Raw genomic sequence first — 26,807 nt, forward strand, 5'->3', positions numbered from 1 at the left:
GTCCTTGGTGCACATCTTCACCAAGTATTATTACCTCGACTTTTGTCTTCTTTTCTTGGACTACTATATCTGGTTTTCTTGCATCTGTTTTTTTTGAACTGTTGGTATTTGATGATCCCATGTGAAATAAACTTCAATCTGATGTTGTTAATCTTCTTTCCATTCATCACTGATGGGTTCGGTTCTGAGCCCTCTGAACCGAGTCAGCCTTTTTACCAAGCTCGCACCAGCCAAAAACTCTCGAGCTAAGCTTCTACCCAGAATGCCCTTCTCCCTGTTACCTCAGATCTCGTTTGCCCCGTAGCCATAAAGCCGCATTTCAGCCGGACTCAGCTAAGTGGAACTTTATTTGATATTTTGCGTGAAAAACTTATGATATTTTTCTCTTTTAGTGAGCAATTAGTATCTCTAATAATTTTTTTGTCAGACCTTGATTTTTCTTCTCTGTTCTACCCATTGTTACCATTGGTAAACTTTTGAGTACCATTGTTAGTACGGCCTTCTCCCCTTACCCTTGTGGTATTCCTTCAATACCATAGCTGGTATTTCTCCTTCCTTTCCTAGCCTGTTAGTGTTTTTTCAGTAAGGTTTTTCTGTTTTATTTATACATACTGCTGTAGTGGTACAACTGTGTGGCTTTTTTGATGTGTGTTTGACTTATTACTACAGACTGGTTAAACTGCCTGTGGTGTCTCTCTGTCAAGATGTCGGATAAGAAAGGTACTTCAGGGTTTAAGCATTGTGCTTTCATGCAATGGCAAGTTACCTAATAGTGAGTCTTGCGATGACTGTGTATATTGTTTGGGGGTGCCCCACCTTTCAGTGCAGTCCCCTTGTGACATTTGTCAGAGTTTCAGTCAACGCACTCTTAGTGAGCGAAAAAATAAACTGATACTGAAAGGGTTACTTAAGTCTCCCCTTTACAGAGGCCATTTCTGCGATGAAGGTTTCAACTCCTCCTACAAAGGACAAAAAGAGGTCCCACTCGGTTCCCTCCTCACCATCGGGTGATCAGGGTAAGCCTGTGAAATCAAAGGTCCCCAAGTTGTTCTCTGAGCATAAATCTGCCTCTACGGCTCCGAGCATCTCGAAACCTATGATACCAGCATCAGTTTTGGCACTGATCCTGCCTCTGGCACCGATGATAGATCTCAATACTTCTGCTACGACTTCAGCACCTGTGGCCACTACGGCTCAGGGCACACATTCGATAGCTTCGTCAGTTACGATTTTGGAACCTACCATTTTGGCTCCAAGTGCCACTGTGGTACAGAGCCTTTTTCTGACCAAGTTGGATTTGACCCCATTAATCCCGGTCTTGAAACTTGAGACTTCGGTGCCGGCAGACCTTGCAACACGGACCCGATACTCCCCTTCCATAGATCCATTCCTGGGCCAGATGTGTACCCCATTCATTGACCGACCTGACTCTCTGTCCGGAGTATCCACTAGATCCACCAGGAGCCTGTCAAAATGCAATGTGGTGCATCTTGTGAACCAGATGTTGGCAGCCAGGGGATACCCACACTTTCTAAGACCCAGCCACCTGCAGGTCATTGGTTGGTTTCTCCACGGACTCCTTCTTACACTCCTCCTTCGACCATTTCAGTTCCGAAGCCTTCTGCTCCGACGTCCTTCTCAGAACCCATCACCACAGCACCTATAGTGGACCTCACTCAGGCTCCAGGTTTGCCCCTTTGGTCTTCAATTCCTGTGGAACCAGTCCTTCCGCAGTCTGGGGATTTGGGGGGGGTAGGGGCCTCTGCTCGGGGCATGGATCTGTGTTTGTCTTCGGTTCTGTCTTCGATGCCGATAGCCTCGTCTGCACCAATCCTGCTTGTGGCTCCATCTGTGGGGGCAAGTTCGTTGGAGTGGGGTGTGACCCCGATCCCGAGGTTGTCTTTATCTGTTCCGGGCTCCCATCCCTCTTCAGATGGACCTGCTTTCTGCGTGGTGGAGAGAGCTCTCGTTCCTGGAAGCACCCCTTTGATGTCAGAACCCCAGTTTTCACCCCTGAGCTACAGCTGCCACAGTCCCTCCCCCGGGGCACCGGGCAGAGAAGCCGCAGGATACTCCTGTTCAGGGCACCCACTCTTTCGAGTCCTCCTCAGAGACCCCCACTGAGGAACTCCCTCGAAAGAAGACATGCAAAAGGAAGCACATGGACTCACCCGAGGAGTCTTTAACGTAAGACACGGATTACGATGATGGTGAAGGGTCCCCACGGTCAACTCCTGATGTCTCCTTCGGAGACATCCTGAAAATGCTAAAACAGAGAGGTGACTGGAAGCCCTCCAACCCTTCATCTGAGGAGTCCATGTTCCTGCAGGCTTTCTGCACCCAACCTTCTACCTCTTGGGTGGCCCCGCCTGCCGACGAGCTTGTCCAGCTCATCGTGCAGGGCACTTGGAAGAACCCAGATTCCATTGAGGCGATCCCTTGGAGACCTGACAAAATTCTTTCCCCTCCCGAGGAGAACCTGCATTGGTCTAGAGGATTACCAGTTGACGCTATGGTGGTGGCGGCAACAGCTATGAAAAAGGACTTGGCTGAGGAAAGTCCTAGTGTCCACCTGCCCAACAGTGAGTCCCAGATGGTGGACAGAATTGGGAAGCGAGCTTTTGCATCAGGGACCTTTGTTATACGGTCACTGAACTGTTTAACACATTTTACAAGGCTCCAGAGGGACTTGATCTCCGAACTCTCTGGGACACTCGCAGGACAGCTGTGTGACGAGGTCAGATACAAAGTGGCCTTGCAGCTCGCAACCCTGGAATCAATCTCCAACTCTTCTATGAGGTTGCTATCACATGTGACCGAAGGGGTGGCTAGAGCAGCTGGTTTGGGCATTGTCATGAGGCATCATACCTGGATGCGCATTTGTGACATCACAGACCCCTTCAAGTCTTCCTTTTTGGATGCTCCCATCGAAGCATTGTCCCTTTTTGTCTCTAAAGTGAAGGACACGCTAGCCAGATGCGAACAAGACGGCAAGACCCTGTCTACTGTAGGCCTATGATTTTCCAATCCTCAATGTACCTTCTCCAGTAATCAGAGGAGTGGGAAAATGTGGCACAAAATCTCAGGGTCTTTTCCGTGCTGCACGTGGTGATACCCCCAGGGGCAGATGGGGTAACAATTCCGGAAGACACCCCTACAGAGGCAGAGTGGGTCCTCGTAACCTAGGCTCCAGGGACTCCTCCTCTGGACAGCCTTACCAGCGCTCCTGAGGAGCAAGTCCGATTGCTTACCTCTGGAAGCAGTTGGGGTAGTTTTTCTCTGCACCAAGCTGCCTGACAATCTATTACCACTGATCATTGGGTGCAGAGTATAATTACCAGAGGTTACACCATTCCCCTTTCTTGTCAACCAAATCTTCCAAAAAAGCTTCCCGACGTTCCTGCCAGTCAAAGGGAAGAAGCAGCTTCAGAGATTATAAAGAGATCTCAAAAAAGAGTCATCCAGCCAGTCCCACCAGACCACTACGGATCCAGATTCTACTCAAGATTCTTTTTGGAGTCAAAAAAGACGGGACTGGAGACCCATTTTGGATCTCAGCAGCTTAAACAAGTCTGTCACCCAAACCAAATTCCAGATGGTCACGATTCAGTCCAGTCTCCCTTTTTTAAGAGAAGGCAATTGGATGTGCTCGATAGATCTCAGGGATGCATATTGCCACATCAAAATGGACAAATGCTCCAGGAGTCTGCTTCGCTTCCGGCTAGGGGCCAGTCATTATCAATTTCATGCTCTGCCGTTCGGTCCCTCTACAGCCAGCCCCCAGAGTGTTCATGAAGTGCATGGCAGTGGTCACAGCTCACTTGAGACTACAAGGATTGTGGGTGTTTCCATATTTGGGCGACTGGCTCCTCACCACACCCACTGAGCATCTTCTGGTAACAGCATTGCATTATACTCTTTCTCTGGCAAACATTTTGGGAATAACAATACATTGAGAGAAATCAAACCTTACTCCTACACAACAAATTGAATTCATTGGAGCAGTGTACATTACCCAGTCCTGTCTTGTGTCACTCCCAAGTCACAGACTCCAGCGATTGAGGCTCCAGCTCCGAATGATACTCTGTCAAACAAAAGTTTCAGCAAGAGAAGTTCTTCAGGCCCTAGGATCCATGGCAGCTTCAATTCCAATAGTGCCCCTAGAGAAGCTATACATGCAAATCCTACAGTAGCTCTTTCTTTGTCAGTGGTTCCCAAACTATCATCTCCTCAGTTACCAGATTCAAATAACCAACTCCTGCAAGCAGGACTTCCTTTGGTGGATGAGGCCAGATGCAGAGCTTTGGAGTTGCCCATTTCAAACCCCTCATCCCAGGGCCATTGTGACCACAGATGCTTCCCTGATCGGGTGGGGGGCCATTTCCAGGGAAAGACTGTCCAAGGCACATGGTCCACCTCAGAGGCCCACCTGCATATCAGCATCCTGGAACTGAAAATGGTGCTGTTAGCCTTGCAGGCTTTTTATTCGGTTCTCTGTTCTAGAACAATTGCAGTTCAGTCAGACAACATGTCAGTGGTCTGGTATATCAATAAGCAAGGAGGAACCAAGTCCTACCCCCTGTATCGAGAGGCCATGAGAATTTGGCAGTGGGCGATAGCTTCCAACCGCTTTCTGATAGCAACGCATATCCCGGGGAGCTCCAACGTAATTGTGGACAAACTGAGCAGATGCATCCTCCTGCCTCATGAGTGGTCCCTCAATCCCGAGGTGGCGACAGAAATCTTCAGCCACTGTGGCCAGCCTTGCTGTGATCTTTTCGCCTCCCCTTTGAACAACAAGTCCAGCAGCTATTTCGCCCTGTTTCCCCCGCAGGGGAGTCCTCGAGGAACGCTCTAATCCATGACTGGCCCACAGGACTTCTTTACACTTATCCTCCTATTCCCCTGATTACACAGTTTCTAAAGAAAGCTCTTCGGTTGAGATGCAAGGTTATCCTCATAGCTCCATTCTGGCCTCGACAAGTTTGGTTCCCCTTCCTTCGGCCTCACCTAGTATACCTGCCATGGATTCTGGATCCTCTTCCAGATCTGATTACTCACCCCCAAGGGTTGAGCCACCCGAATCTGTCCAGTCTCAAGCTAACGGCTTTGTTTCTCCACTCCATTAGTTGCCAGGCAAGCTAATCTTACCTCACATGTTCGAGACATCATTCTCGCCTCTCATAAACCATCCACCAGAAGACTATATCAGGATAAATGGAAAAGGTTCTCCATCTGGTCTAAGGATAACATGTTAGACCTGTATTTGGCTCCAGTGACTGCGATGCTGCAATACTTGGCTCTAAGTTTTTTGACAATGAAGCCTCTGCCTCTACTGTACGAGTATACTTGGCGATTTCTAATTTCACAATGGTATAGACGGCACCCCTCTCATCTCTTTACGTCTATGAAAAGCCTTTCTCAAGGGAACCTCTCATATCAAGCTTGCTGTCAGCATATGGAACCTCACTTTAGTCCTTCAGTTTTTGACTCAAAAACCCTTTGAACCAGCAGCGAAGTGTGACCTAAAGTTTCTGTCCTTGTTCTTAGTAGCCATCACATCAGCCAGACGGGTCCCGGAGCTGCAGGCATTGTGTATCAAGAGGCCCTGTATGGGCTTACATAATGACAGAGTATCTCTTCGGACAAACCCATCCTTACTTCCCAAAGTTTTGTCTGAACTCTCCATTAACCAGACCATTGACCTACCAATGGTCTATCCAAATTTTTCCAATAAAGGAGAGTGCTGCCTACATTCCTTGGATGTACATAGGCAACTGAGATTTTACCTAGACAGGACCAAACCTGTCCGTAAGTCTGAGCAGCTTTTCATCTCCTTTTCTGGGCCTAGAATGGGAAATGCTGTTTCCAAGGTTACATTATCAAAATGGCTAAGGAACTGCATACGTTTCATCTATTCCCTCGTAAAATAACATATGCCAAAAGTTAAAGCTCACTTCACTAGATCTATGGCAACATCTGTAGCTTACCACTTAAGGGCTTCCATGGATGACATTTGTGCAGCAGCCACTTGGGCTAACCCTCATATCTTTATCAATTATTACAAATTGGACATGGTCTCCAGAGGGAGAGCTGCCTTTGGCTCAGTGGTACTGAGGAATGTTCTTCCATAAGGACCACCCATGGACCTCAAGGTAGCTTGGGATTTTGTCCCATCAGTGATGAATGGAAAGAAGATCAACAACAACAGATAAAGACGTTATGTCTCTCACCATAACGTTCCATCTGTGTTGTTCATCATCTTTCATTCATCACTTCCCACCCTCCTTCCCCCTCCAAAGGCTCCTGGGGGATGCTTTGGGTCCAAGTGGTGTCCTAAGGTATTTGCGCAGAAGTGGCCTCAGCTTTACTTCTCTGTTCCTAGCAAACTCAATATGAGGTAACAGGGAGAAGGGCATTCTGGTTAGAAGCTTAGCTTGAGAGTTTTTGCTGGCACGAGCTTGGTAAAAAGGCCGACTTGGTTCCGAGGGCTCGGAACTGAACCCATGAGTGATGAATGAAAGAAAATGAACAACACAGATGGAACGTTATGGTAAGACATAACTTCTTTTTTTCTATAATGCCTTGTTCATGTTTCCAGTGCTTTTCATTTACTTCAGTGTTATAATGTTTGCACAGTCCTCGATGCAGCAGTCTTGCCACATTATTATGCTTTTCAGTATACAGTCCTTCTCCCACTAGTATATCACAACCAGCAACAAGATGTGCGACTGTTTCCAATTCTGTTTTACAAAACCTGCAGTTGTCTGTTTCTCCCACGTTTAGTGGACTTGGTAAACCAACATGCATGAAGTCCACTATCTTGGACTGCCAGTATTAACTTTTCATCTTTTGGTTTAAATGTACCTGTCCTTAACCATTCCTGCACTTGATCCTGATCAACACGAGGTTGTTCCAAGAGTTTTATATACTTGCAACTATATTTATGCATATTCCACATTTCTTGCCTTCACACCTGGTCCTTCACCTTATATTCTTTCTTTTGTTTTTTGGCACAGTCAGTTGCTGCCTGATTTTTATCTACTTTTGGTTTGATTTCCATTCCCGCTTGACCCAGATATGCTTCTGCTAAAGTAAGCAGGAAGTCAACTTATTCCCCTCATGTTTTAAAATTTTCACTATGTTTGGGTCGTGTGATGTCTGCAGATATGGATGTAGTCATACAACTTCAGAGCTATACATGTAATCAGTTTAGAGGAGGCCCATACTCCCTTCAGAATGGGGAATATATAATCTTGTTATTCACTGATTTTTATAAATCATTTGATAAGCATTGAGGAATCCTTATTGTTTTTCTAATTTTTACTGTATGCATGTATGGTGTTTCAGACATGTGCTGCTTGTGGGGTTAGTTAAAAGCCAAAATAATGTACTAATGTATTGCTTCTTTTAATAATGTGATGCCAAGACTCTTATTTTTTGGCCTGCATTTGGTAGCTAGTAGTGTGTGGGGTGGTAGGCACACTGGGTTGCTCTGGCTTTGAGAGCTGTTGTACAGCAGACAGAGGGATGTCCCTGTGCATGGACCTTTGATGGGAAAAAGTGCTGGATTATGATTGGTGTGTAGAGCACATCCTGAAGGAGACCTTTAAAAGATCAGTCATAGGATAAGAACATGTTTTTGATTTTGATAAATTGAGAGCCTTGCCTACAGTACAGATACCAATCCTAGTCCAACTTTCTTGGAATTCTTCCTTTTTCTCTGTTGATAACTTGTAAATAGATTGTGTGGTCATTGTTCATATTCTGCAAATATTTTGGTGTATTTTTTTTTTATTTAAAGAGAAAGGTCTAGTGGGTAATCTTGTTTTAAATAGGGTACAGCTATGCAGCCAGTGAAGTCATTGACATGAAACTGACATTACCCTGTATGTGAGAAAGTGATCTCTTGACTACTGGACAAAATGGACCAGACAAGCACCGTTATATGAAGCTAGTTTGTTGGTTGCTACAACAGTCTTTCTTCAGTGGTTTGGTGTTGAAGTCTGTAATTACTGTAGTTGTACTATTTTTGTATTAATTTCATCAATACATTTGTAGGTGTTGGTGAGATGACAGCTTTATTAAAAGGTTGTAATGTGTTTTGTCTTCCTCCATTCGCAGCTTTGAAAGTATGCAGAGGCTTTGTGAAAAGTACAACCGAGCCATCGATAGTATTCATCAACTGGTATGTATAGCCTTATTTTTGTCATTTCTTCCTTTTGTCATATTTAATGTTTCTAGACATCAGGACTGCATGTGGTACTTCAAAGTCTTTGGCACAAGTTCTCTGTAAAGGTATTATGGCAGTAGCAGTATAGAACAAAGATGTAAACATGACCCTAATTCTGGAGAGGTCTTTGTGGTTGGTTTACCTTCAGAACTCTGGTTAGACACCAGAGCTCAAACATTTTTACACTTTCCATTTTAAAGTCCAGACATTGTATGAATCACTGTTCATTCTGTTGTATATGGAGATGATATTGCTTAGGGGGGGCACATCACTTCTCTCTCTCCCTTTTGGTTAGTGTGCTCCCTTCTTTGAGTGCCACCACCTTTTCAAATATTTTAGTTTTTTAAAATATCAAAGCTTGAAGTAAGTTTGTGTAGTTGTTTTGTTAAGTTTTAGATAAAGCTGATAAACCTCACTTTTGTGCCAGGTCCTAGTGGGAACAGGGCCTGTGTATGTGAGTCATTAGGGGTAGTACATCTGCCACAAGCATGCATGTTAATGGACTTGGAAACAGAAGAAACTCCTTCCAGAAAATCACTCATTTTGCTAAGAAGAACTGAAGAATTTGTATAAGAAAGTAACCGTGAGAGCAGTCTTAATGAATGAATAAGAGCACTCGTAAAAAATGTAGCCAAGCAGCTAATGGTTTCTTAGCAGTAAGGAGAAATGAAGATGATTCATTTTCACACACATTCATCATATTGTCCACTGCTGCAGTAGCCTTAGCTATATGGATTATGTCCTTCCAAGGATATAACAGCCGTCTGGCTTCAAAAGCTTCATTGCACCTTCCATGTACCCAGACATTTAGTTAGCTCGAGTTGAGTTGACTTAAGACAGTTTTGGGCACAAATCCCTTCAGAGCTTTCCTGCCACTGAAGAGAGTGCTCCTCTGTAGTCTTTAGAGGATCGATGATCGGCTTGTGCTGTTCCATTGCTAGGTAGATAAGTTCCTTTGGGGGAAAACTTTCCACATTTTAAAACTGTTTTATTGTAGTTTACTGTTTACGAAAGTTATTTATCATGAGACTTCACTGTACTTTTAAAATGAGAGCACACTTCTTTTGTCCAAAGTAATTGAAAATGTTTTTTGTTTTTTTTTTCCTGTAGAGAATTTGTGATTATTTTACTTTTTGAGGGCAGAATAAGTGATGTTCTTCGTGTTTCACTGTTGCAGTCATTACATTTGGGTAATCCTGCTTGCAGGTTGCCCTCAGTCGGCCTGAATTCCAAAGTCCTGGGTCCTGCGTCGGCTGCTGTCGCCCCTTCTCTGACGTCAGGTCGTCAGGGGTATAAAAGATGCGGCCGACGCCATTTTCTTTAGTCTTTCTTGCCGCGCGGTGCCCAAAGCAGAAGCAGTTCGCAAGTGCCGGTCGGCCGACTCCTGAGATTTTCTTGTTCGAGTTTCAGATCCGAAGTCTTCAATAAAGCTAAGTACCCCGTTGGGGAAACTTTTTTCTTGCTCCAGATCGATGTCAGAAAAAGTAAATAATTGTATTTCTTGTGGAAAGCAAATACCTCATAAGGACTTTCATTCTTACTGTATTCCTTGCCTAGGCCCTGATAACAACGTTGCTGGTTGTCGGTTTTGTGCTAGATTTAACCAACGCACTATTAAGCATCAGTATGATTTTGCTTTAAACTATTTTGGACGCCGGTTTAATTATCCAGAAATGTCGTTGGATAGCCATCCGACTACCGGAGTTCACAAAAAACACAAAGAAAAGGAGAGAGATAGACAACCAAGGCCCAAAACCGACGACGAAGTTCTCCTAAGCCAGTCGCCAGTTTGCCGGTTCTCAGTGAGGTGCTTTCGCAGCCCCTGACGCCCGCTACTTTAAAGTCGCAGGCCGCTACCGACTCCCACGTGGAGTTGCCATGCCGCTCGAAACTCAAGGTATTGGAGCCTCGGATACTATTCCTTCAGATGGGTCCAGAGCCACTGAGCAAGCACCGGCTTCTGAGGGCGTTTTCAGACCTAAACATCTTTACATTAAACCAACCTTGGCTTCAAAGGCAAAGACTAAAGCACCTTCTAAAGCAAAGAAACAAACTCAAGAGCCACATGGACAGGCCTCTATGCCCAAAAAACAGATGCTCAAAATGGCCGAAGGCTTAATTACCTTGATCGGGGGTTCCCATCCCCCTCCTGATAAGAGGCCTAGGCAAGAGACTGACTATGAATCTTCAGATCAGGTTTCTTTTTCTTCTGATTCCTGTTCTGATCAGGAATATTCTCTTCCCCCCTATGAGGATTCTGATGCTGAAGAAATCTATGCCTTCAGCTTCTCCTCCAGAGGACTATTCTTTTGGGGAAACCTTGCATACCATGAGGGAGCATTTCCACTGGGAGAGACAAGATTTTTCAGAATCTAAAAAGAGGCTCAGGGATTTCCTTTTACTACCTCAACACAGGCCACTAGCCATTCCACCCGTGTTAGATATTGTAGATGATGTGTTTTTGGAGTCTAGTCTTACCCCTGACTCCTTACCTCCAGCTCCTGTTAAGCCTGACAGATATTACAGGGTTCCTGACTCAAAATCTGCCTGATCATGTCAAAGTTAAATTATTAGATGCACCTTTACAGCATGATACTTTGGTGTTAAGGCAGAGGAGGTGTTAAAGAAAATGGAGGACAAAGCTAAATCTATGCAAACTGTCAAAGATTTTTTACAATTACTGCCATCTAGGTTTAGTAGACACTGGCCTGCAAAGAATTGGTCCTTTCCTGTGTCAGACAGACTTCAAAGGGGCAGATCCAGATGCCCTAGAGGCAGATCCCATGCGCAAGGTTCCTACAGGTCAAAGCAATGGGGTGCTTCTACCTCCAAAGTTGGAGAAGACAAATCACAACCATACAGGTAACAGTCCCAATGACTTCCCCCTGCCTGCACCAAGCACTTATTTTCTGGCAGCACCCTTAGGGGGAAAATCAGCACTTTTTTTCTCAAAATTGGCACATTATAACCCAGGACAAGTGGGTTCTAAATATCGTGTCACAAGGGTACAAGTTCAATTTCCATACCCTGCCAAATGCAAACGGCTGGCCAGATCTGCCAAAATAATCAATGGGCAGAGGCACAAAAACAAGTGTCATCCCTCATGGACATGGGTGCCATTCAACAAGTACCAGAGCAAGAGCAGGGACAAGGATTTTACTCAAGACTGTTCTTGGTACCCAGAAAGGACAAGACCAATACTGGACCTATCTATTCTGAACACATTCCTGGATGTACCAAAATTCAAGATGATGACTTTGCAGCAGCTTCTGCCCATGCTGGGCAAGAACGCTTGGCTGGTGACTCTAGACCTAAAAGAGGCATACCTGCATGTCCCAATCAGACAGTTATGCAGAAGATACCTCAGATTCAAGGCTGGCTCAATGCATTACCAATTCTCTGCATTGCCCTTTGGCTTATCTACTGCGCTCAGCGTCTTTACAAAGTGCCTGGCACCAGTAATTGCATTCTGCAGACAGAGGAATACAAATATATCCTTACTTGGACGACTGTCTAATTCAAGCAGAGAACAAGGACATTCTTCTACAGCATCTGACATTTGTGAAAAGACTTCTAACATGCCTAGGGTACACAAATAAATCAAAACTAGTACCCTCTCAAGAGATAATATTCCTGGGTGCGAGCTTAAATACAACTGCCCAGATGGCTTATCTCATGCCAGACAAACAAAGGCAACTGACTACCTATTTCAAAATGTTGGCAACAAAGGCCCAGTTATCTGCAAGAAAAATTCTGCAGGCTTTGGGCTTCATGGCATCCTGCATCCTACTAATTCCATATGCAAGACTGCATATGAGGAAACTTCAATGGTACCTAAAAAGTGTTTGGACTCAGCATTGCCACAGCCTGGAAACAATGATTACTTTCATTCCCTGCCTACAACAGTAGTTTCAATGGTGGGCAAATACTTGTCATCAGAACAAGGGACAGCCATTCACATCACCCCCAGCCAGGCAGACACTAACAATGGATGCATCAGATTATGCCTGGGGGGCCCACATGGCAGGAAGATGCATTCAGGGCACATGGTCCTCAACCCAAATGCATCTACATATCAATCAAAAAGAGATGCTAGCTGTTCAGAATGCCCTGACAGCCTTCAAGGACCTACTTCATCCGGACAACTACTGATAAAGACAGACAACACCACGGTCATGTGGTATATAAACAAGCAGGGGGGCACACATTCTTACCCCCTTTGCAGACTAGCTATGACTTTGTGGAACACAGCATTAACTTACCAAGTACATCTGCAGACACAATTCCTGCCAGGAAGGAAAAATACTCTGGCAGACAAACTAAGCAGAAACCTCATGGATCCCCACGAGTGGCAACTGGATTCACAAGTCTTCAGCATGATAACAAGGAAATGGGGATGCCCGGACATAAATCTGTTTGCCTCCCCTCACAACTACCAACTAAAAAGATTCTGCACAAGGACTTATCACAGACAAGCATGGAAAGTGGACGCCCTATCTTTCAGCTGGAAAAACCTATCCGTATATGCCTTTCCCCCACTGGCTCTCCTCCCCAATGTACTCCTAAAGGTCAGACAGGAGTAGCCAAAAATGATACTGATTGCCCCAGACTGGCCCCGCCAGTACTGGTTTCCAGTCCTAAAGAAATTGTCTCAATGCCCAGCTCGGACCTTACCTCAAATACCTCATCTACTGTCCCAGCAGAACAATCGGATCCTGCACAGCCAACTCAGGACTTTAAACCTGGCAGCATGGCGGATAATGTAGTCATACAAAACACACCTCTCAGTAAAGCTGTGATGGATGTCATTTTGGAGACCAGAAGGCCTAGTACTAGAAAATCTTATGCTGGAAAATGGAAGAGATTCTGTGCTTGGAACCAGGCACAAGGAACTGATACAGCTGTGCCAAATATTCCTCAGATTTTGCAATACTTAACTGAGATGCTGGACAAAGGCCTATCTTTTTTATCTGTTAAAATTCATGCCTCTGCCATTTCGGCTCATTACAATATAGAGCCACCAATCTTTTCTCATCCCTTATTAAAACAGTACCTCAGAGGAGCCAAAAAAATTAAGGCCTCCAAGGAGATCACCAATGCCTGCATGGGACCTCGACTATGTCTTGGAAAAACTCACCCTGCCTCCTTCTGAGCCAGCTGCTACTGCTGATGTAAAGTTTTTATCTTGGAAAACAGCTCTGCTCCTAGCAGTAACTTCTGCAAGACGAGTTTCAGAGCTACAGGCACTCATGGCTGTGGAACCTTTTATCATTTTTTATCCAGACAGGGTCTCTGAGGACAAACCCAACAGTTATGCCTAAGGTGGTGTCCAATGTGGCTCTTAACCAAACTATTCATCTGCCAACTTTTTATCCAAATCCACAGAACAAGGGGAGAGAATTCTGCATTCTTTGGACGTACACAGACAGCTTAGATTCTACTTGGACAGAACCAAAGTTTTCAGAAAGACAAAGCAATTACTAGTGGCATATGCTGCAGGATCACAAGGAAAGGCTATCTCAATGCAGACTATTTCAAAGTGGATAGGCCACTGCATTCGTTTCTGCTACATACACCATGGCAAGCCAGTGCCTAAGGGCATTAGGCCACATTCAACCAGAGCTGCAGCCACTTCAGCAGTCTTTCTCAGGGGAGTACCAACCAAGGACATTTTAGAGGCTACTACTTGGAGTTCAGTGCACACCTTTACAAAGCACTATCATCTGCCACTCTACTCTTAAATCCAGGGCAGGCTTTGCCACTGCAGTTCTGCAGGGCCTCATAGCCGCTCCTAATGCTGTTTAGCTCCAGCCTCCCATCCATAGCTTTGGGACTCTACCCAAATGTAATGAATGCAACAGTGAAACATGAAGAACATAGTACAGTTGTGTACACTTACCATAAGTGTAGATGTTCGAGTGTATTCACTGTTGCAGTCCAGGTTACCCACCCGCCATCCCCCTTTCTTCTGATGGAACCTATCTTTCCTTCTCTGATTAATACAACCTATGTGGTGTATTTGCTTGTAGATGAAGGTAAAGTTTATATTGGTGCATGTATTTATATATATACATATATATATATATATATATATATATATATATATATATATATATATATATATATATATATACATATATATAGGTTCATAGGTTCATAGGTTTATACTAGGCTATCTGCCCTAAGGCATTTATAAGCCTAGCCCAAATCCCCTTATATGAAAAAATACTGTGCCCATTAGTTTGTTGTGCCTCTGTCCAGCAGTGACACAGAGATGATTCCTGGGGTAAACCTACGATCTCCCATCCACAGGTCTAGATTTCTCTTGAACAGAGTCAGCAGGTGCTCTGCCTCACATGGACCGGGATTTTATTCCACAGCATAGGAGTCTCTGAGTGATAAATCTATCCTCCAGCACGTCCTATTTATATCCGTGCTAAGGTTTAAGTCGCTTGCTCTAGTGGTTTTGGTGGATTTGGATTTTTGAGGTGGAGCATGTCCATTAATTCCGGGTTGGACATGGCCTTGTATGTCAGGCACATGTCACCTCTGAGCAGACGGTATGCGACTGAATAGAGCTGGAGTTTCTTCAATCTGGCAGCATATGACAGATTTTGGAGTCCCTTATCCTTTTGGTGAGGAACTTTGGGGTCTCTCCAATTGCTGCAGATGTCGGGTGAGATACATCCATGGGGCATTGTACTCGATCATTGGTCTGATAAGTGAAGAGTACAGGGGAACAATGACCTCACTAGATCTGGATGTGAATCCTTCATGATCAGGTGGGCAATCTAGAAGGTCTTTCTAACCACTTTAGCAATGTGAGTGTCAAAGAAAGGCTGTCAACCTGGGTCCCCAGGTCCCTGATAACCTCTTCTGTGAGTGGATTGCCACCTATATGGTAGCTTGGGGTTACCTTGTTTTTCCGAAGGGTATGACTATACATTTTTGGCGTTTAACTTCAGGCCATGGCTCTGGCACCAGCTATCTGTTTCCGTGAGTCCCTTCTGAAGGATATCCGTGTCGATGCACTTTCCACTATGGCCCAGTTTGCAGTCGTCTGCAAACTTTGTCAGCAAAGTCCTCCCATGTTGGCCTGTACTTCTGAGAAGTAGATGCCAAACAATAGGGGCCAAGGACCGAGCCCTGTGGGACACCACTTGTGACCGGCTTGGAGTCTGACACAGCGCCAGCAACTCTAACCCTGTGGGTTCTGTCCTTAAGCCAGTTTGCAACCCATCTTGTGACATATGGGTTTACATTTAAGCTGGTAAGTTTTCTACCTTTGCAAGGTCAAGGTAGGCTGTATGGACTGCCTTTCCTCATCAATGGCCTTGGTGACTGTTTCAAGAAGTCAACCAAGTTCAAAAGGCATGATCTTCCCTTGACAAAGCCAAACTGGGTCGGGTCCAATGTCTGCAAGTCCCTATATCTTTGTTTATGAGCTCCATTATGATCCTCTCCATAGCTTTGCAGACTAGACTTGTTAAGCTTATGGGGCGGTAATTACCAGGTCCGTGAGGCACCGCCTTTGTGGAGTGGGACCACAGTTGCCGTACGCCACTCCTTGGGCACGTATCCTGTGGTAAGGCTGAGATTAAACAGCTGCCTTATGTGCGGGTTTAATTCCTCATTTAGCTCGTGTAGCACACAGCCGGGGACACCATATATATATATATATATATATATATATATATATATATATATATATATATATATATATATATAAATTCTGGCTACCCTTTTAGGGGGCACCTGACATCTGGAGCAAGAAAAACTAAAGAAAATAGCTTCGGCCGCATCTTTTATACCCCTGATGACCTGACGTCAGGGAAGGGGCGACAGCAGCTGACGCAGAACCCAGGACTTTGGAATTCAGGCTGACTGAGGGCAACCTGTCAGCAGGATTACCCAGATGTAATGACTGCAACAGTGAATACACTTGAACATCTACATTTATGGTAAGTGTACACAACTGTACTTTTTAAAGTGCTTTTTGCCGTGGTTTTGTGTGAAAAAAGTGACTTGTTAAAGCTTTTACTGATGTTTGCTGCTTGGTTTCCATGAGAAAGAGGTACAATTTTTGGCTTGACTGTGGCACAAACTTCGGTCCCACGATTGATCCTTGTTCCAGCCACAAAAAGAAAAAAAGCAAATAGCTTTTGCAGGTTAGCAATTGCCATAGCTTTGCTCCTCAAACCTCTCATCTTTTGCGCCATATCCCTGTGATGTAGCACATACAGCCACTATGGTCAAGGGGTTAGCCACGTCATGGGGTCCCTTCAGTGGGCAAGGGAGAGTCACTCTTGTCAGTTCTGGGAAAGGGAACAGAGAAGGCTTCCCTGTTTAGTCAGAATATTGTGCCTGTCCGTAGGGAAGCAGCTGCTGCTATTGACACTGTTGGCCTCATTTTTCCTGTCAAAAAGGAACAGAAAACGAAATGGGTATCTACTCCTCTTCAAATTTCCTTGGAGAGGAGGAGTTTACTGTGTCTGGCTCTGAGTTTAATTCAGGGTATTCATCTTGTAAGATGGTTTCTGGTAAAATAAAGAAGATACCTCTTTTTCTGAAGAGATTTCGGATTCTGTGTCTGGACAGGAAGATGAATTGACAGATATAGGGTTTTCTCCACAGTTTTCTGATGAAGACAGCTGTTTCTGATTCTTTCTGTGGGGAAGGGGGGGTTCTTTTTCTCTGAGACTGTTTCCAGAATGTGCCAATGTTTTCGGTGGGGGGGGCACTGAGGATTCTCAGTCCCTCAGAAAATGTTATGAGCTGTTACAGAAGGAATCTCCAGAACCTTCACCCATTCCCCAGTTCCGTAAGCACTGGAGGTTGTGTGTGTCATTGCCCGCAATTTTCCTGATAGCCAGCCTGCTGTTCTTAAAAAGGCAGAATATATAAGGTTCCTCAGTCTTCTTCCCATACCTGACTCAGCAGCTGTAGCTTTAGTTAATTCTACTGCTGCTTAAACATTTGGTTAATTCCCATCCTACCTTTTTGACAGGGATGGGTAGATTATTGATAAGTATGGGGAACAGTGTATGCTGCTTAAACTTTGATTTTCAGAATTTTAAACAGGTTCATTTATTAAAGTTTATTCTAATTGTGAAAGTTTGAGGAATGTTTTGTCTGCAGTTTCTTCTGCTTTAAATAATGTTGATGTTCTTCGTTTCTCACTGCTGCAGTCATCACCATTGGGGATGTTCATCGTGTTACACTGCTGCAGTCATTACACTTGGGTTATCCGGACGTCAGGCAGTCCCGCAGTCGGCCTGACTTCCAAAGTCTTGGTCCGGCGTCAGTTGCTGTCGCTTCTTCCCTGACGTCAGTGCGTCAGGGTATATAAGATGCACCCGACGTCTTTCTTGCCGCGCGGTGCCCGAAGCAGAAGCAGTTCGCAAGTGCTGGTTGGCCGACTCCTGAGATTTTCGAAGTCGAATTTCAGATCCAAAGTCTTCAATAAAGCTACGTACCCCGTTGGGGTAACTTTTTTCTTGCCTCAGACCGATGTCAGAAAAAGTTAATAATTGTATTTCTTGTGAGAAGCAAATACCTTATAAGGACTTCCACTCTTACTGTATTCCATGCCTAGGCCCTAATCACGACGTCACTAGTTGTCGGTTTTGTGCTAGATTTAATAAATACACTATAAAAAGACGTTTTGATTTTGCTTTGCACTACTTTGGCCGAAGGTTCAATTATACAATGCCGTCGGATCAGCCGATGACCTCAATACCGAAAAAACGCAAAGACAAGGATAAAGACAGGCATCTGAGGTCCAAAACTGACGACGAAACCTCTTCTAGGCCAGTCGCCAGTTCTCAGTGAGGCGCTTTCGCAACCCCTGACACCCGCTACCTCAGAGCCACAGGCCGCTTCCGACTCCCACGTGGAGACATCTAGGCCTCTGGAAACTCAAGGTATTGGGCCTACGGAAACTAATCCCTCAGATGGGTCCCGAGTCGCTGAGCAGGCACCGGCTTCTGAGGGTGTTTTCAGACCTTCACAACTTACCATTAAGACAACATCCAAGACAAAGGTACCATTAAAGACATATAAACAAATACAGCATTCTCCTGGACAGTCCTCCATGCCTAAGAAACAGATGCTCAAAATGGCCGAAGACCTCATTACTCTAATCAGGGGTTCCCGTCACCCTCCTGAGAAAAGGCCTAGGCAGGATACAGACTATGACTCCTCTGATCAGGTTTCCATTTCCTCTGATTCCTCTTCAGACCAGGGATACTCTCTACCCCCCTATGAGGACTCTGATGCTGAAGAATCTATCCTTTCAGCCTCTCCTCCTGAGGATTATTCTTTTGGGGAAACTTTACATACAGTGAGGGAGCATTTCCATTGGGAAAGTCAGGATTACTCAGAATCCAAGAAAAGGCTCAGGGATTTCCTCTTATTGCCTCAGCACAGACCCCTGGCTATTCCGCCTGTGCTAGATATTGTGGATGATGTGTTCTCTGAATCTAGTTTATCTCCTGACTCTTTGCCCCCTGCTCCAGCCAAGCCAGATAAGTATTTCAGAGTTCCTGACTCTCACAAGTTTCTTTACAAAAACCCTTCTGCTGATCCAGAAACTATTTTCCAGGGTCCGAAAGGGGTTAAGGCTTCCATTGCAAAAAATCCAGTACCCTCTGACAGAGATTCCAGAGCTTTGGATAGATGGGGGAAGAAAGTATACACTTCTGCAACTTTAGCAGTAAGAGCATTAAATTGCCAGTTTCACATGCTTAAGTACCAACAATATTTAATGGTTCAGTTAAAACAGAAAATGCTTGCAAGCTCAGAAGCTCCTGATTGTAAAGAAATGCAGGATTTATTGCATGCAGTTGAACAGGTGGGAAAACATACTCTGCAGTGTGGTTTTGATTCTTTAGAGGCCTCTTGTAGAGCCACAGTAACAGATTCTGTGATTCGAAGACATGCTTGGTTAAAAGAACAAAGTTTACCTGATCGTGTTAAGGCAAAATTATTGGATGCTCCTTTACAGCATGATGCTTTGTTTGGTGTTAAGGCAGAGAGGTGTTAAAGAAAATGGAGGATAAAGCTAAATCTTTGCAAACAGTCAAGGATTTCTTACAGGTACAGTCACCTTGGTTTAGCAGAAATTGGCCAACAAAGAATTGGTGCTTTCCAGTGTCAGGCCACAGAGAGGCAGATACAGATGCCCAAGGGGCACATCTCAACCCCAAGGCTCAAACAGACAGCGACAGTGGGGCACCTCAACCCCAAAAGGTGGTGAGGACAAGTCTCAACCTTACAGGAAACAGTCACAATGACTTTCCCCTTCATACGCCAAGCACGTCCCTTTTGGAAGCCCCCTTAGGGGGAAAACTAGCACTTTTTTCTCAAAACTGGCAAATAATCACCCAAGACAAATGGGTCCTGAATATTTTGTCTCAAGGTTACAGATTCCACTTTCATACTTTACCAAGGCTAAAAGGAATGCCAGACTTGCCACAAAATCAATGGGCAGAGGCACAGAAACAAATTTCAGCCCTCATGGACATGAGAGCTATTCAAAAAGTACCACAACAGGAACAAGGACAAGGATTTTACTCAAGACTCTTCCTGGTCCCCAGAAAGGACAAGGCCTGAAGGCCCATACTAGACCTGCCAATTCTGAATACTTATATTCCAAAATTCAAAATGTTGACATTACAGCAGCTTCTACCCATGCTGGGCAAGAAGGCTTGGCTTGTTACTCTGGACCTCAAAGAGGCATACCTGCATGTACCTATCAGGCAAAATTGCAGAAGATACCTCAGATTCAAAGCTGGTACAATGTACTAATTCTCTGCACTGCCCTTTGGCTCATCTACTGCACCCAGGGTCTTCACAAAGTGCCTGGCACCAGTAATTGCATTTTGCAGACAAAAAGGAATTCAAATATATCCATACCTGGACGAATGCCTCATTCAAGCAGAGACAAAGGACATTCTTCTACAGCATCTGGCATTTGTAAAAAGGTTGCTAATTTCTCTAGGGTACACAGTAAACGAAAAGAAGTCAAAACTAGTGCCCTCGCAACAGATTATATTCCTGGGTGCCAGCTTAAATACAACGGCCCAGATGGCTTACCTCACGCCAGACAAACAAGTTCAACTAACTCAATATTTTCAATTACTGGCAAGAAAGTCCCATCTCCCTGCAAGAAAAATTCTGCAGGCCCTGGGATTCATGGCATCCTGCATACTACTAATACCATATGCCAGACTGCATATGAGGAAATTACAGTGGTGCCTGAAAAGTGTTTGGACTCAACACTCTCACAGTTTAGAAGCAGTAATACCAATGATTCCCTGCTTACAACAGAAGTTTTGATGGTGGGCACAGGCATGTCACCTAAACAAGGGTCAGCCTTTTACCCAACCCACAGCCAGGCAAACTCTAACAACAGATGCTTCGGATTATGCCTGGGGAGCACACATGGCAGGAAAATGCATTCAGGGCAAGTGGACCACAGACCAGATGCATCTTCACATCAATCAAAAAGAGATGTTGGTTGTTCAAAATGCCCTAACAGCTTTCAAGGACCATCCAGGACAATTATTACTAAACACAGACAACACCACAGTAATGTGGTACATAAACAAGCAAGGGGGCACTCATTCTTATCCCCTATGCGGGCAAGCCATGACCTTGTGGAACACAGCTCTAACGTATCAAGTTCACCTTCAAGCACAATTCCTGCCAGGAAAGAAAAATACTCTGGCAGACGATCTAAGCAGAAATATCATGGACCCTCACGAATGGAAATTGAATCCACAAATCTTCAGCATGGTAACGCAAAAATGGGGATGCCCAGACATAGATCTTTTTGCCTCCCCACTGAATTCCCAACTACAAAAATTCTGCACAAGGACTTCTCGCAAACAAGTATGGAAAGTGTATGCTCTACTGTTCAGCTGGAAAAACCTAAAAGTTTATGCCTTCCCGCCACTGCTTCTCCTTTCAAAGGTACTCCTAAAAGCCAGACAAGAAAAACCACAGATGATCTTGATTGCACCAGACTGGCCACGCCAGCACTGGTACCCTATCTTAAGGAACTTGGCTCAAGGCCCACCATGGATTTTGCCTCATATTCCACACCTTCTGACTCAACAAAACAATCAGATCCTGCACGGTCAGCTCAAAACCCTAAACCTGGCTGCATGGCAGATACAGTAGTCAAACAGGCAACACCTCTCTCTATAGCTGTTATGGATGTCATTTTGGAGGCCAGGAGGCCTAGCACCAGGAAAGCTTACTCAGAAAAATGGAAGAGATTCTGCGCCTGGAACCAGGCTCAAAACCTTGACCCTCTTGTTCCAAACATTCCTCAGATTTTACAATACTTAACTGAGATGCTGGATAGAGGCCTATCCTTCTCATCAATTAAGATCCATGCCTCTGCCATTTCAGCACATTACAACACGGAGCCTCTTTTATTCTCTCATCCCTTGCTAAAGCAGTACCTCAGAGGGGCTAAAAACATAAGACTTCCCCGGAAAGCACCAACAACAACTTGGGACCTCAACTTCGTTTTGGAAAAACTGACCTTACCACCTTTTGAGCCAGCCAATACAGCCGATCTAAAATTTTTATCATGGAAAACAGCTCTGCTCCTGGCAGTAACTTCAGCATGAAGAGTCTCAGAGCTACAGGCATTAATGGCAGTGGAACCTTTTATAATTTTTCATCAGGACAGGGTATCTTTAAGGACAAACCCTACCTTTATGCCAAAGGTGGTATCTAGTGTGGCTCTTAACCAAACCATCCATTTGCCAACTTTTTACCCAAATCCCCAGAATAAAGGGGAGAAACTTCTGCATTCTTTGGATATACACAGGCAGCTACGCTTGTACTTGGACAAAACAAAGGCTTTCAGGAAAACTGAGCAACTGTTTGTAGCATATGCTGCAGGATCACAGGGCAAGGCTATCTCAAAGCAGACTATATCCAAATGGATAGGACACTGTATTCGGTACTGCTAGACTCACCATGGAAAATCAGTCCCAAATAACATTAGGCCACATTCCACCAGGGCAACAGCCACTTCAACAGCCTTTCTCAGAGGAGTACCTACCAAGGAAATTTTGGAGGCTGCAACTTGGAGTTCAGTGCACACCTTTACCAAGCATGACCACTTGCCTCTTTACTCTAAATCCAGAGCAGGCTGTGCCACTGCAGTTCTGCAGGGCCTCATAGCCAGTCCTAACTCTTTATAGACCAGCCACCCAACCTCAGCTTTGGGATTCTACCCAAGTGTAATGACTGCAGTAGTGTAACACGATGAACATAGTACAGTTTTGTACCTACCATAAATGTAGATGTTCGAGTGTTCACACTGCTGCAGTCCAGGTTACCCTCCCTCCATCCCCTCTGAACTACCTGCACATACCTATACTTTTCTGTCCTATACAACCTTTGGGGTGTATTTGCTGGTAACTGAAGCTATTGTTTTTATTTCATATGTATATTTTTGATTAGCAATATGTATTGCCTTCCTACTTGGTGGCACCTGACGTCTGGGGAAAGAAAAACTGAAGAAAATGGCGTCAGGTGCATCTTGCATACCCCTGGCGCACTGACGTCAGGGAAGAAGCGACAGCAACCGACGCTGGACCAAGACTTTGGAACTCAGGCCGACTGCGGGACCACCTGACGGCAGGATAACCCAAGTGTAATGACTGCAGCAGTGTGAACACTCTAACATCTACATTTATGGTAGGTACAAAACTGTACTTTATCCATGCTGTGGTAGCCCTCAGTCGGTCCGAATACCAGAGTCAAGGTTTTGTGTGTCAGCTGCTATCGCTTGCTGGGTGACGTCAGGTCGTCCGAGCTATAAAGGAGAGCAGGCAACGCCATTACCCCAGTCTTTCTTGTTGTGGAGCCCGTAGCAGAAGCAATTCGCAACAGTGCCGGTCGGTTATTTCCAGATTTCTAACTTCAGCTGAAAACGTCTAAGGCTAAGTACCACGTTGGGGATCCTTCCTTTTTCTTGCAATACCCGATGTCCAAAAAAGTCATTAACTGTCTTGCCTGTGAAAAGCAAATACCACACCGAGACTTCCATTCTTACTGCATTACTTGCTTAGCCCCAGATCACAACATTCCCCACTGTCGGTTCTGTGCCCTCTTTAACACTAGAACTATTCATCATAAAGCTCTGTTTGTAGCCAGTTATTTTCATCTTCCATCTCCGATTACCGATATGACATCCATCAGTCAGCAATCCGCAGATCTTCTGAAAAAACGTAAAGATGAGGATAGAGACACACCGCATAAGGCCAAGCCCTTCCGATGACACCACCACTAAATGGGTCATCACTTCTTTGGAATTCAGTGAGGCACTTTTGCAGCCCCTGGTACCCGACTCTATTTCTTCGCAGGCAGGCCTCTACTGAGACCCCTTAGGAGTCCTGTGTACCATAGATGTCAGCATCATCGAAGGAGCCTTCAGCTGTCTCTGCCTCGGTTGGGTCCAGAGCTGCTAAGCAGGCACCGGCTTCCGAGGATACAGCTCACACTTTGGATATCACTTCAGGGCCTTCGCCCTCTCTTCCAACTAACACACCAATGGCACTGAGGGATACCCTTCAGGCCAGACTTAGACCCATTCCAAAGAAAACAGCAAAAAGTTTCCATTCCACTACTCCTCCCACTCCTCAAACTAGAATGCTTAAAATGGCAGAGGATCTCATCACTTTCATCCGGGGTAATCAGGCCCCATCCAGCCAAAAGGAGAAAGGATCCTTCTCCAGACAGCCTATCGTATTTAGACTCAGAGGGATCTGACTCCTCTGTCTTCGAAGAGGAAAATCCTGTTACTGCCTATGAAGACTCAGATGCAGAAGAGTCTGTTCCTTCTGCATCACCTCTGGGGGACTTTTCCTTTGGGGAAACCCTCCACACCCTCAGAGAACACTTCCAATGGGAATCAATGGATTTCCCTCAATCCAAGAAAAGACTAAGAGTTTCTGGACCAACCCCAGCATAGGCTTCTGGCCATCCCACCCATCTTGGAGGTGGTAGATGATGTTTACCAAGAATCCAGCCTTACCCCTGACACCCTTCCACCTGCCTCCAGACAGGTACTACAGGGTACATGACTCACATAAACTCCTCTACAGAAATCCTATAGCAGATCCAGAGGTGATTACTCAGGGACCCAAGGGAGTTAAGGCTACCTCTGCAAAGAATCCTACTTCCTCAGACAAAGAATTTAGGGCCCTAGACAGATGGTGTAAAAAGGTATATACCTCTGCAGCTTTAACTATAAGGGCTGTCAATTGTCAGTTGCATATGTTAAAATATCAACAGCACACTTTGGAAGTTTTGAAACAGAACATTTCTGCTTTACCAGATTTTGCCAATAATAGAGACAGCAGAATTACTGCACTCTTTATCTCAGGTGACAAAGCACTCCTTGCACTGTGGGTTTGACACCCTAGAAGCTTCTAGCAGGGCAACAGTGACAACAGGATCTGTTATCAGAAGACACGCATGGTTGAAGGAACAACCTCTCCATGATCATGTCAAAGCTAAAGTCATGGCTTCACCTCTTGACAAAGACCATTTTTTCGGACAGAAAACTGAAGAGGTGCTTAAAAAGATGGAGGACAAAGCAAAATCGATGCAGACTGTTGAGATTTTCTTCAAGTACAACCTCCCAGGTTCAGCAGAAATTTCCCTCTAAACACTGGTCCTTTCCTGCACCAAACCGGTAAGCACAAGGCAAAACCCATAGGGACAGACCCACCAGGGCTCAAACACAGGGCCAGCAAAGAACTAAACAGTACCCCTCCCCCCTCTAACTCTAGAGCAGGCAGTTAAAAAACAACCCTGTATGCTAAAAACTCTCAATGACTACCTTTCCCATCTCTGCCTGCCTCCACCACAGCAAAAGCTAAGAGGAAGGCTATCTCTTTGCAGAGAAAATTGGAACTTTATAACAGAAGATCAATGGGTCGTAAAAATCATTGCTCAGGGGTACAAATTCAATTTCCGAGAACTACCACCTCCAAGAGGGTACCCAGACCTATCTCCAAACCAGTGGGCAGAAGCACTAAAACAAGTGCAAAACCTAATAGTCCTAGAGGCAGTAGAACCTGTACCTCCAGAACAAGTTGCAAAAGGAATCTATTCCAGACTATTCCTTAGGCCCAGGAAAGAGGGAACTTGGCGTCCCATCCTGGACCTATCCTTTCTCAATACTTTCTTGGTAATCCCAAAATTCAAAATGCATACCTTACAACAGCTTCTGTCTATCTGCTGCCAAACAAAGCATGGATGGTCAGCTTAGACCTAAAGGATGTTTATCTGCACATCCCAATAAGGGAATCATGCAGAAACTTCCTTCACTTCAGAGCAGGATCATTGCACTTTCAATTCTCTGCTTTGCCATTTGGCTTATCTACTGCTGCCAGGGTATTCACCAAATATCTAGTTCCTGCCATTGCCTTTTGCAGACAAAACAATGTACAGATTGACCCTTACCTGGACGACTGTCTCATCCAGGCAGACTGCAACGAACTGCTCCTGCAGCACCTCTCATTTGTAAAAACTCTACTCGCCTCCCTGGGGTTCACTGTCAATGAAAAGAAATCAAAACAGACACCTACCAGGAAAGTTATATTTCTGGGAGCCTTATTGGACACAGAACAGCAAATGGCCTTTCTGTCCCCAGAAAAACAGTTTCCTACCAAAATACTTCACTACTTTGGCCTCCCAAAACCAGCTTTCTGCTAGGAAATTCCTGCAAGCCCTAGGGTACATGGCCTCATGCATCCTCCTGGTACCTCTGGCTAGACTGCACATGAGGAAAATTCAGTGGTACCTAAAGAACCTATGGTGTCAACACACACAACCTCTGGACACCTCCATGCCTGTGATCCCTTGCATGAGATCAGAGTTCCTCTGGTGGGCCCAGGCCTGTGCCCTGAACAAGAGACTTCCATTCACCCTCCATCCGTCAGATCAGACCATAACTACTGATGCTTCGGACATAGAATGGGGCGCCCACCTAGAAGGCAGATGCGCCCAAGGTCTCTGGGACACTCAAATACTACCCTTGCACATCAACCAAAAGGAAATGATAGCAGTGCAAAACTCTCTGGCATCCTTCAAACCCTACCTCAAACTGGGGGTTCTTCTCATAAAAACCGACAACACCACTGTCATGTGGTACATCAACAAACAGGGAGGGACTCAATCTTACCCCTTGCAGACTAGCCATGATCCTGCGGCTAGCAGCCTCATCCATGGGACTACATCTTATAGCCCAATACCTACCGGGCATCAGCAACACCCTAGCAGACCACTTAAGCAGAAACGTGCTGGACCCACATGAATGGCAAATCCACAGAGACATTTTTCTGCAAATTACCCACACGTGGGGGACCCCCCAGGTGGACATCTTTGCCTCTCATTTAAATCACCAAGTATAGAAATTCTCCAGCAGGGAGTACCATCACCTGGCCTGGAAGGTCGATGCCCTTACCTTCCCTTGGAATACCCTCTTTGTGTATGCATTCCCACCTCTTCCTCTCATTCCAAAAGTATTAATCAAGAT

General features: G+C 45.1%; 1 protein-coding gene across 1 annotated transcript in view; it reads left to right on the forward strand.

Moving 5' to 3' along the window:
* The first annotated feature begins 8,129 nt into the window (after positions 1 to 8,129).
* LOC122787867 (histone-lysine N-methyltransferase, H3 lysine-79 specific-like) overlaps positions 8,130 to 26,807 on the forward strand; it is a 172,759-nt gene continuing 154,081 nt past the window's right edge. The window contains exon 1 of the mRNA XM_044054783.1: positions 8,130 to 8,188. Within this exon, the coding sequence (XP_043910718.1) occupies positions 8,135 to 8,188 (54 nt within the window). The 5' untranslated portion in view covers positions 8,130 to 8,134. The remainder of the gene's footprint in view (positions 8,189 to 26,807) is intronic.

This window comes from Protopterus annectens, chromosome 13.part0 (genome assembly GCF_019279795.1).
Source record: "Protopterus annectens isolate FY-2018-M chromosome 13.part0, PAN1.0, whole genome shotgun sequence".
Taxonomy (NCBI): Eukaryota; Metazoa; Chordata; order Ceratodontiformes; family Protopteridae; genus Protopterus; species Protopterus annectens.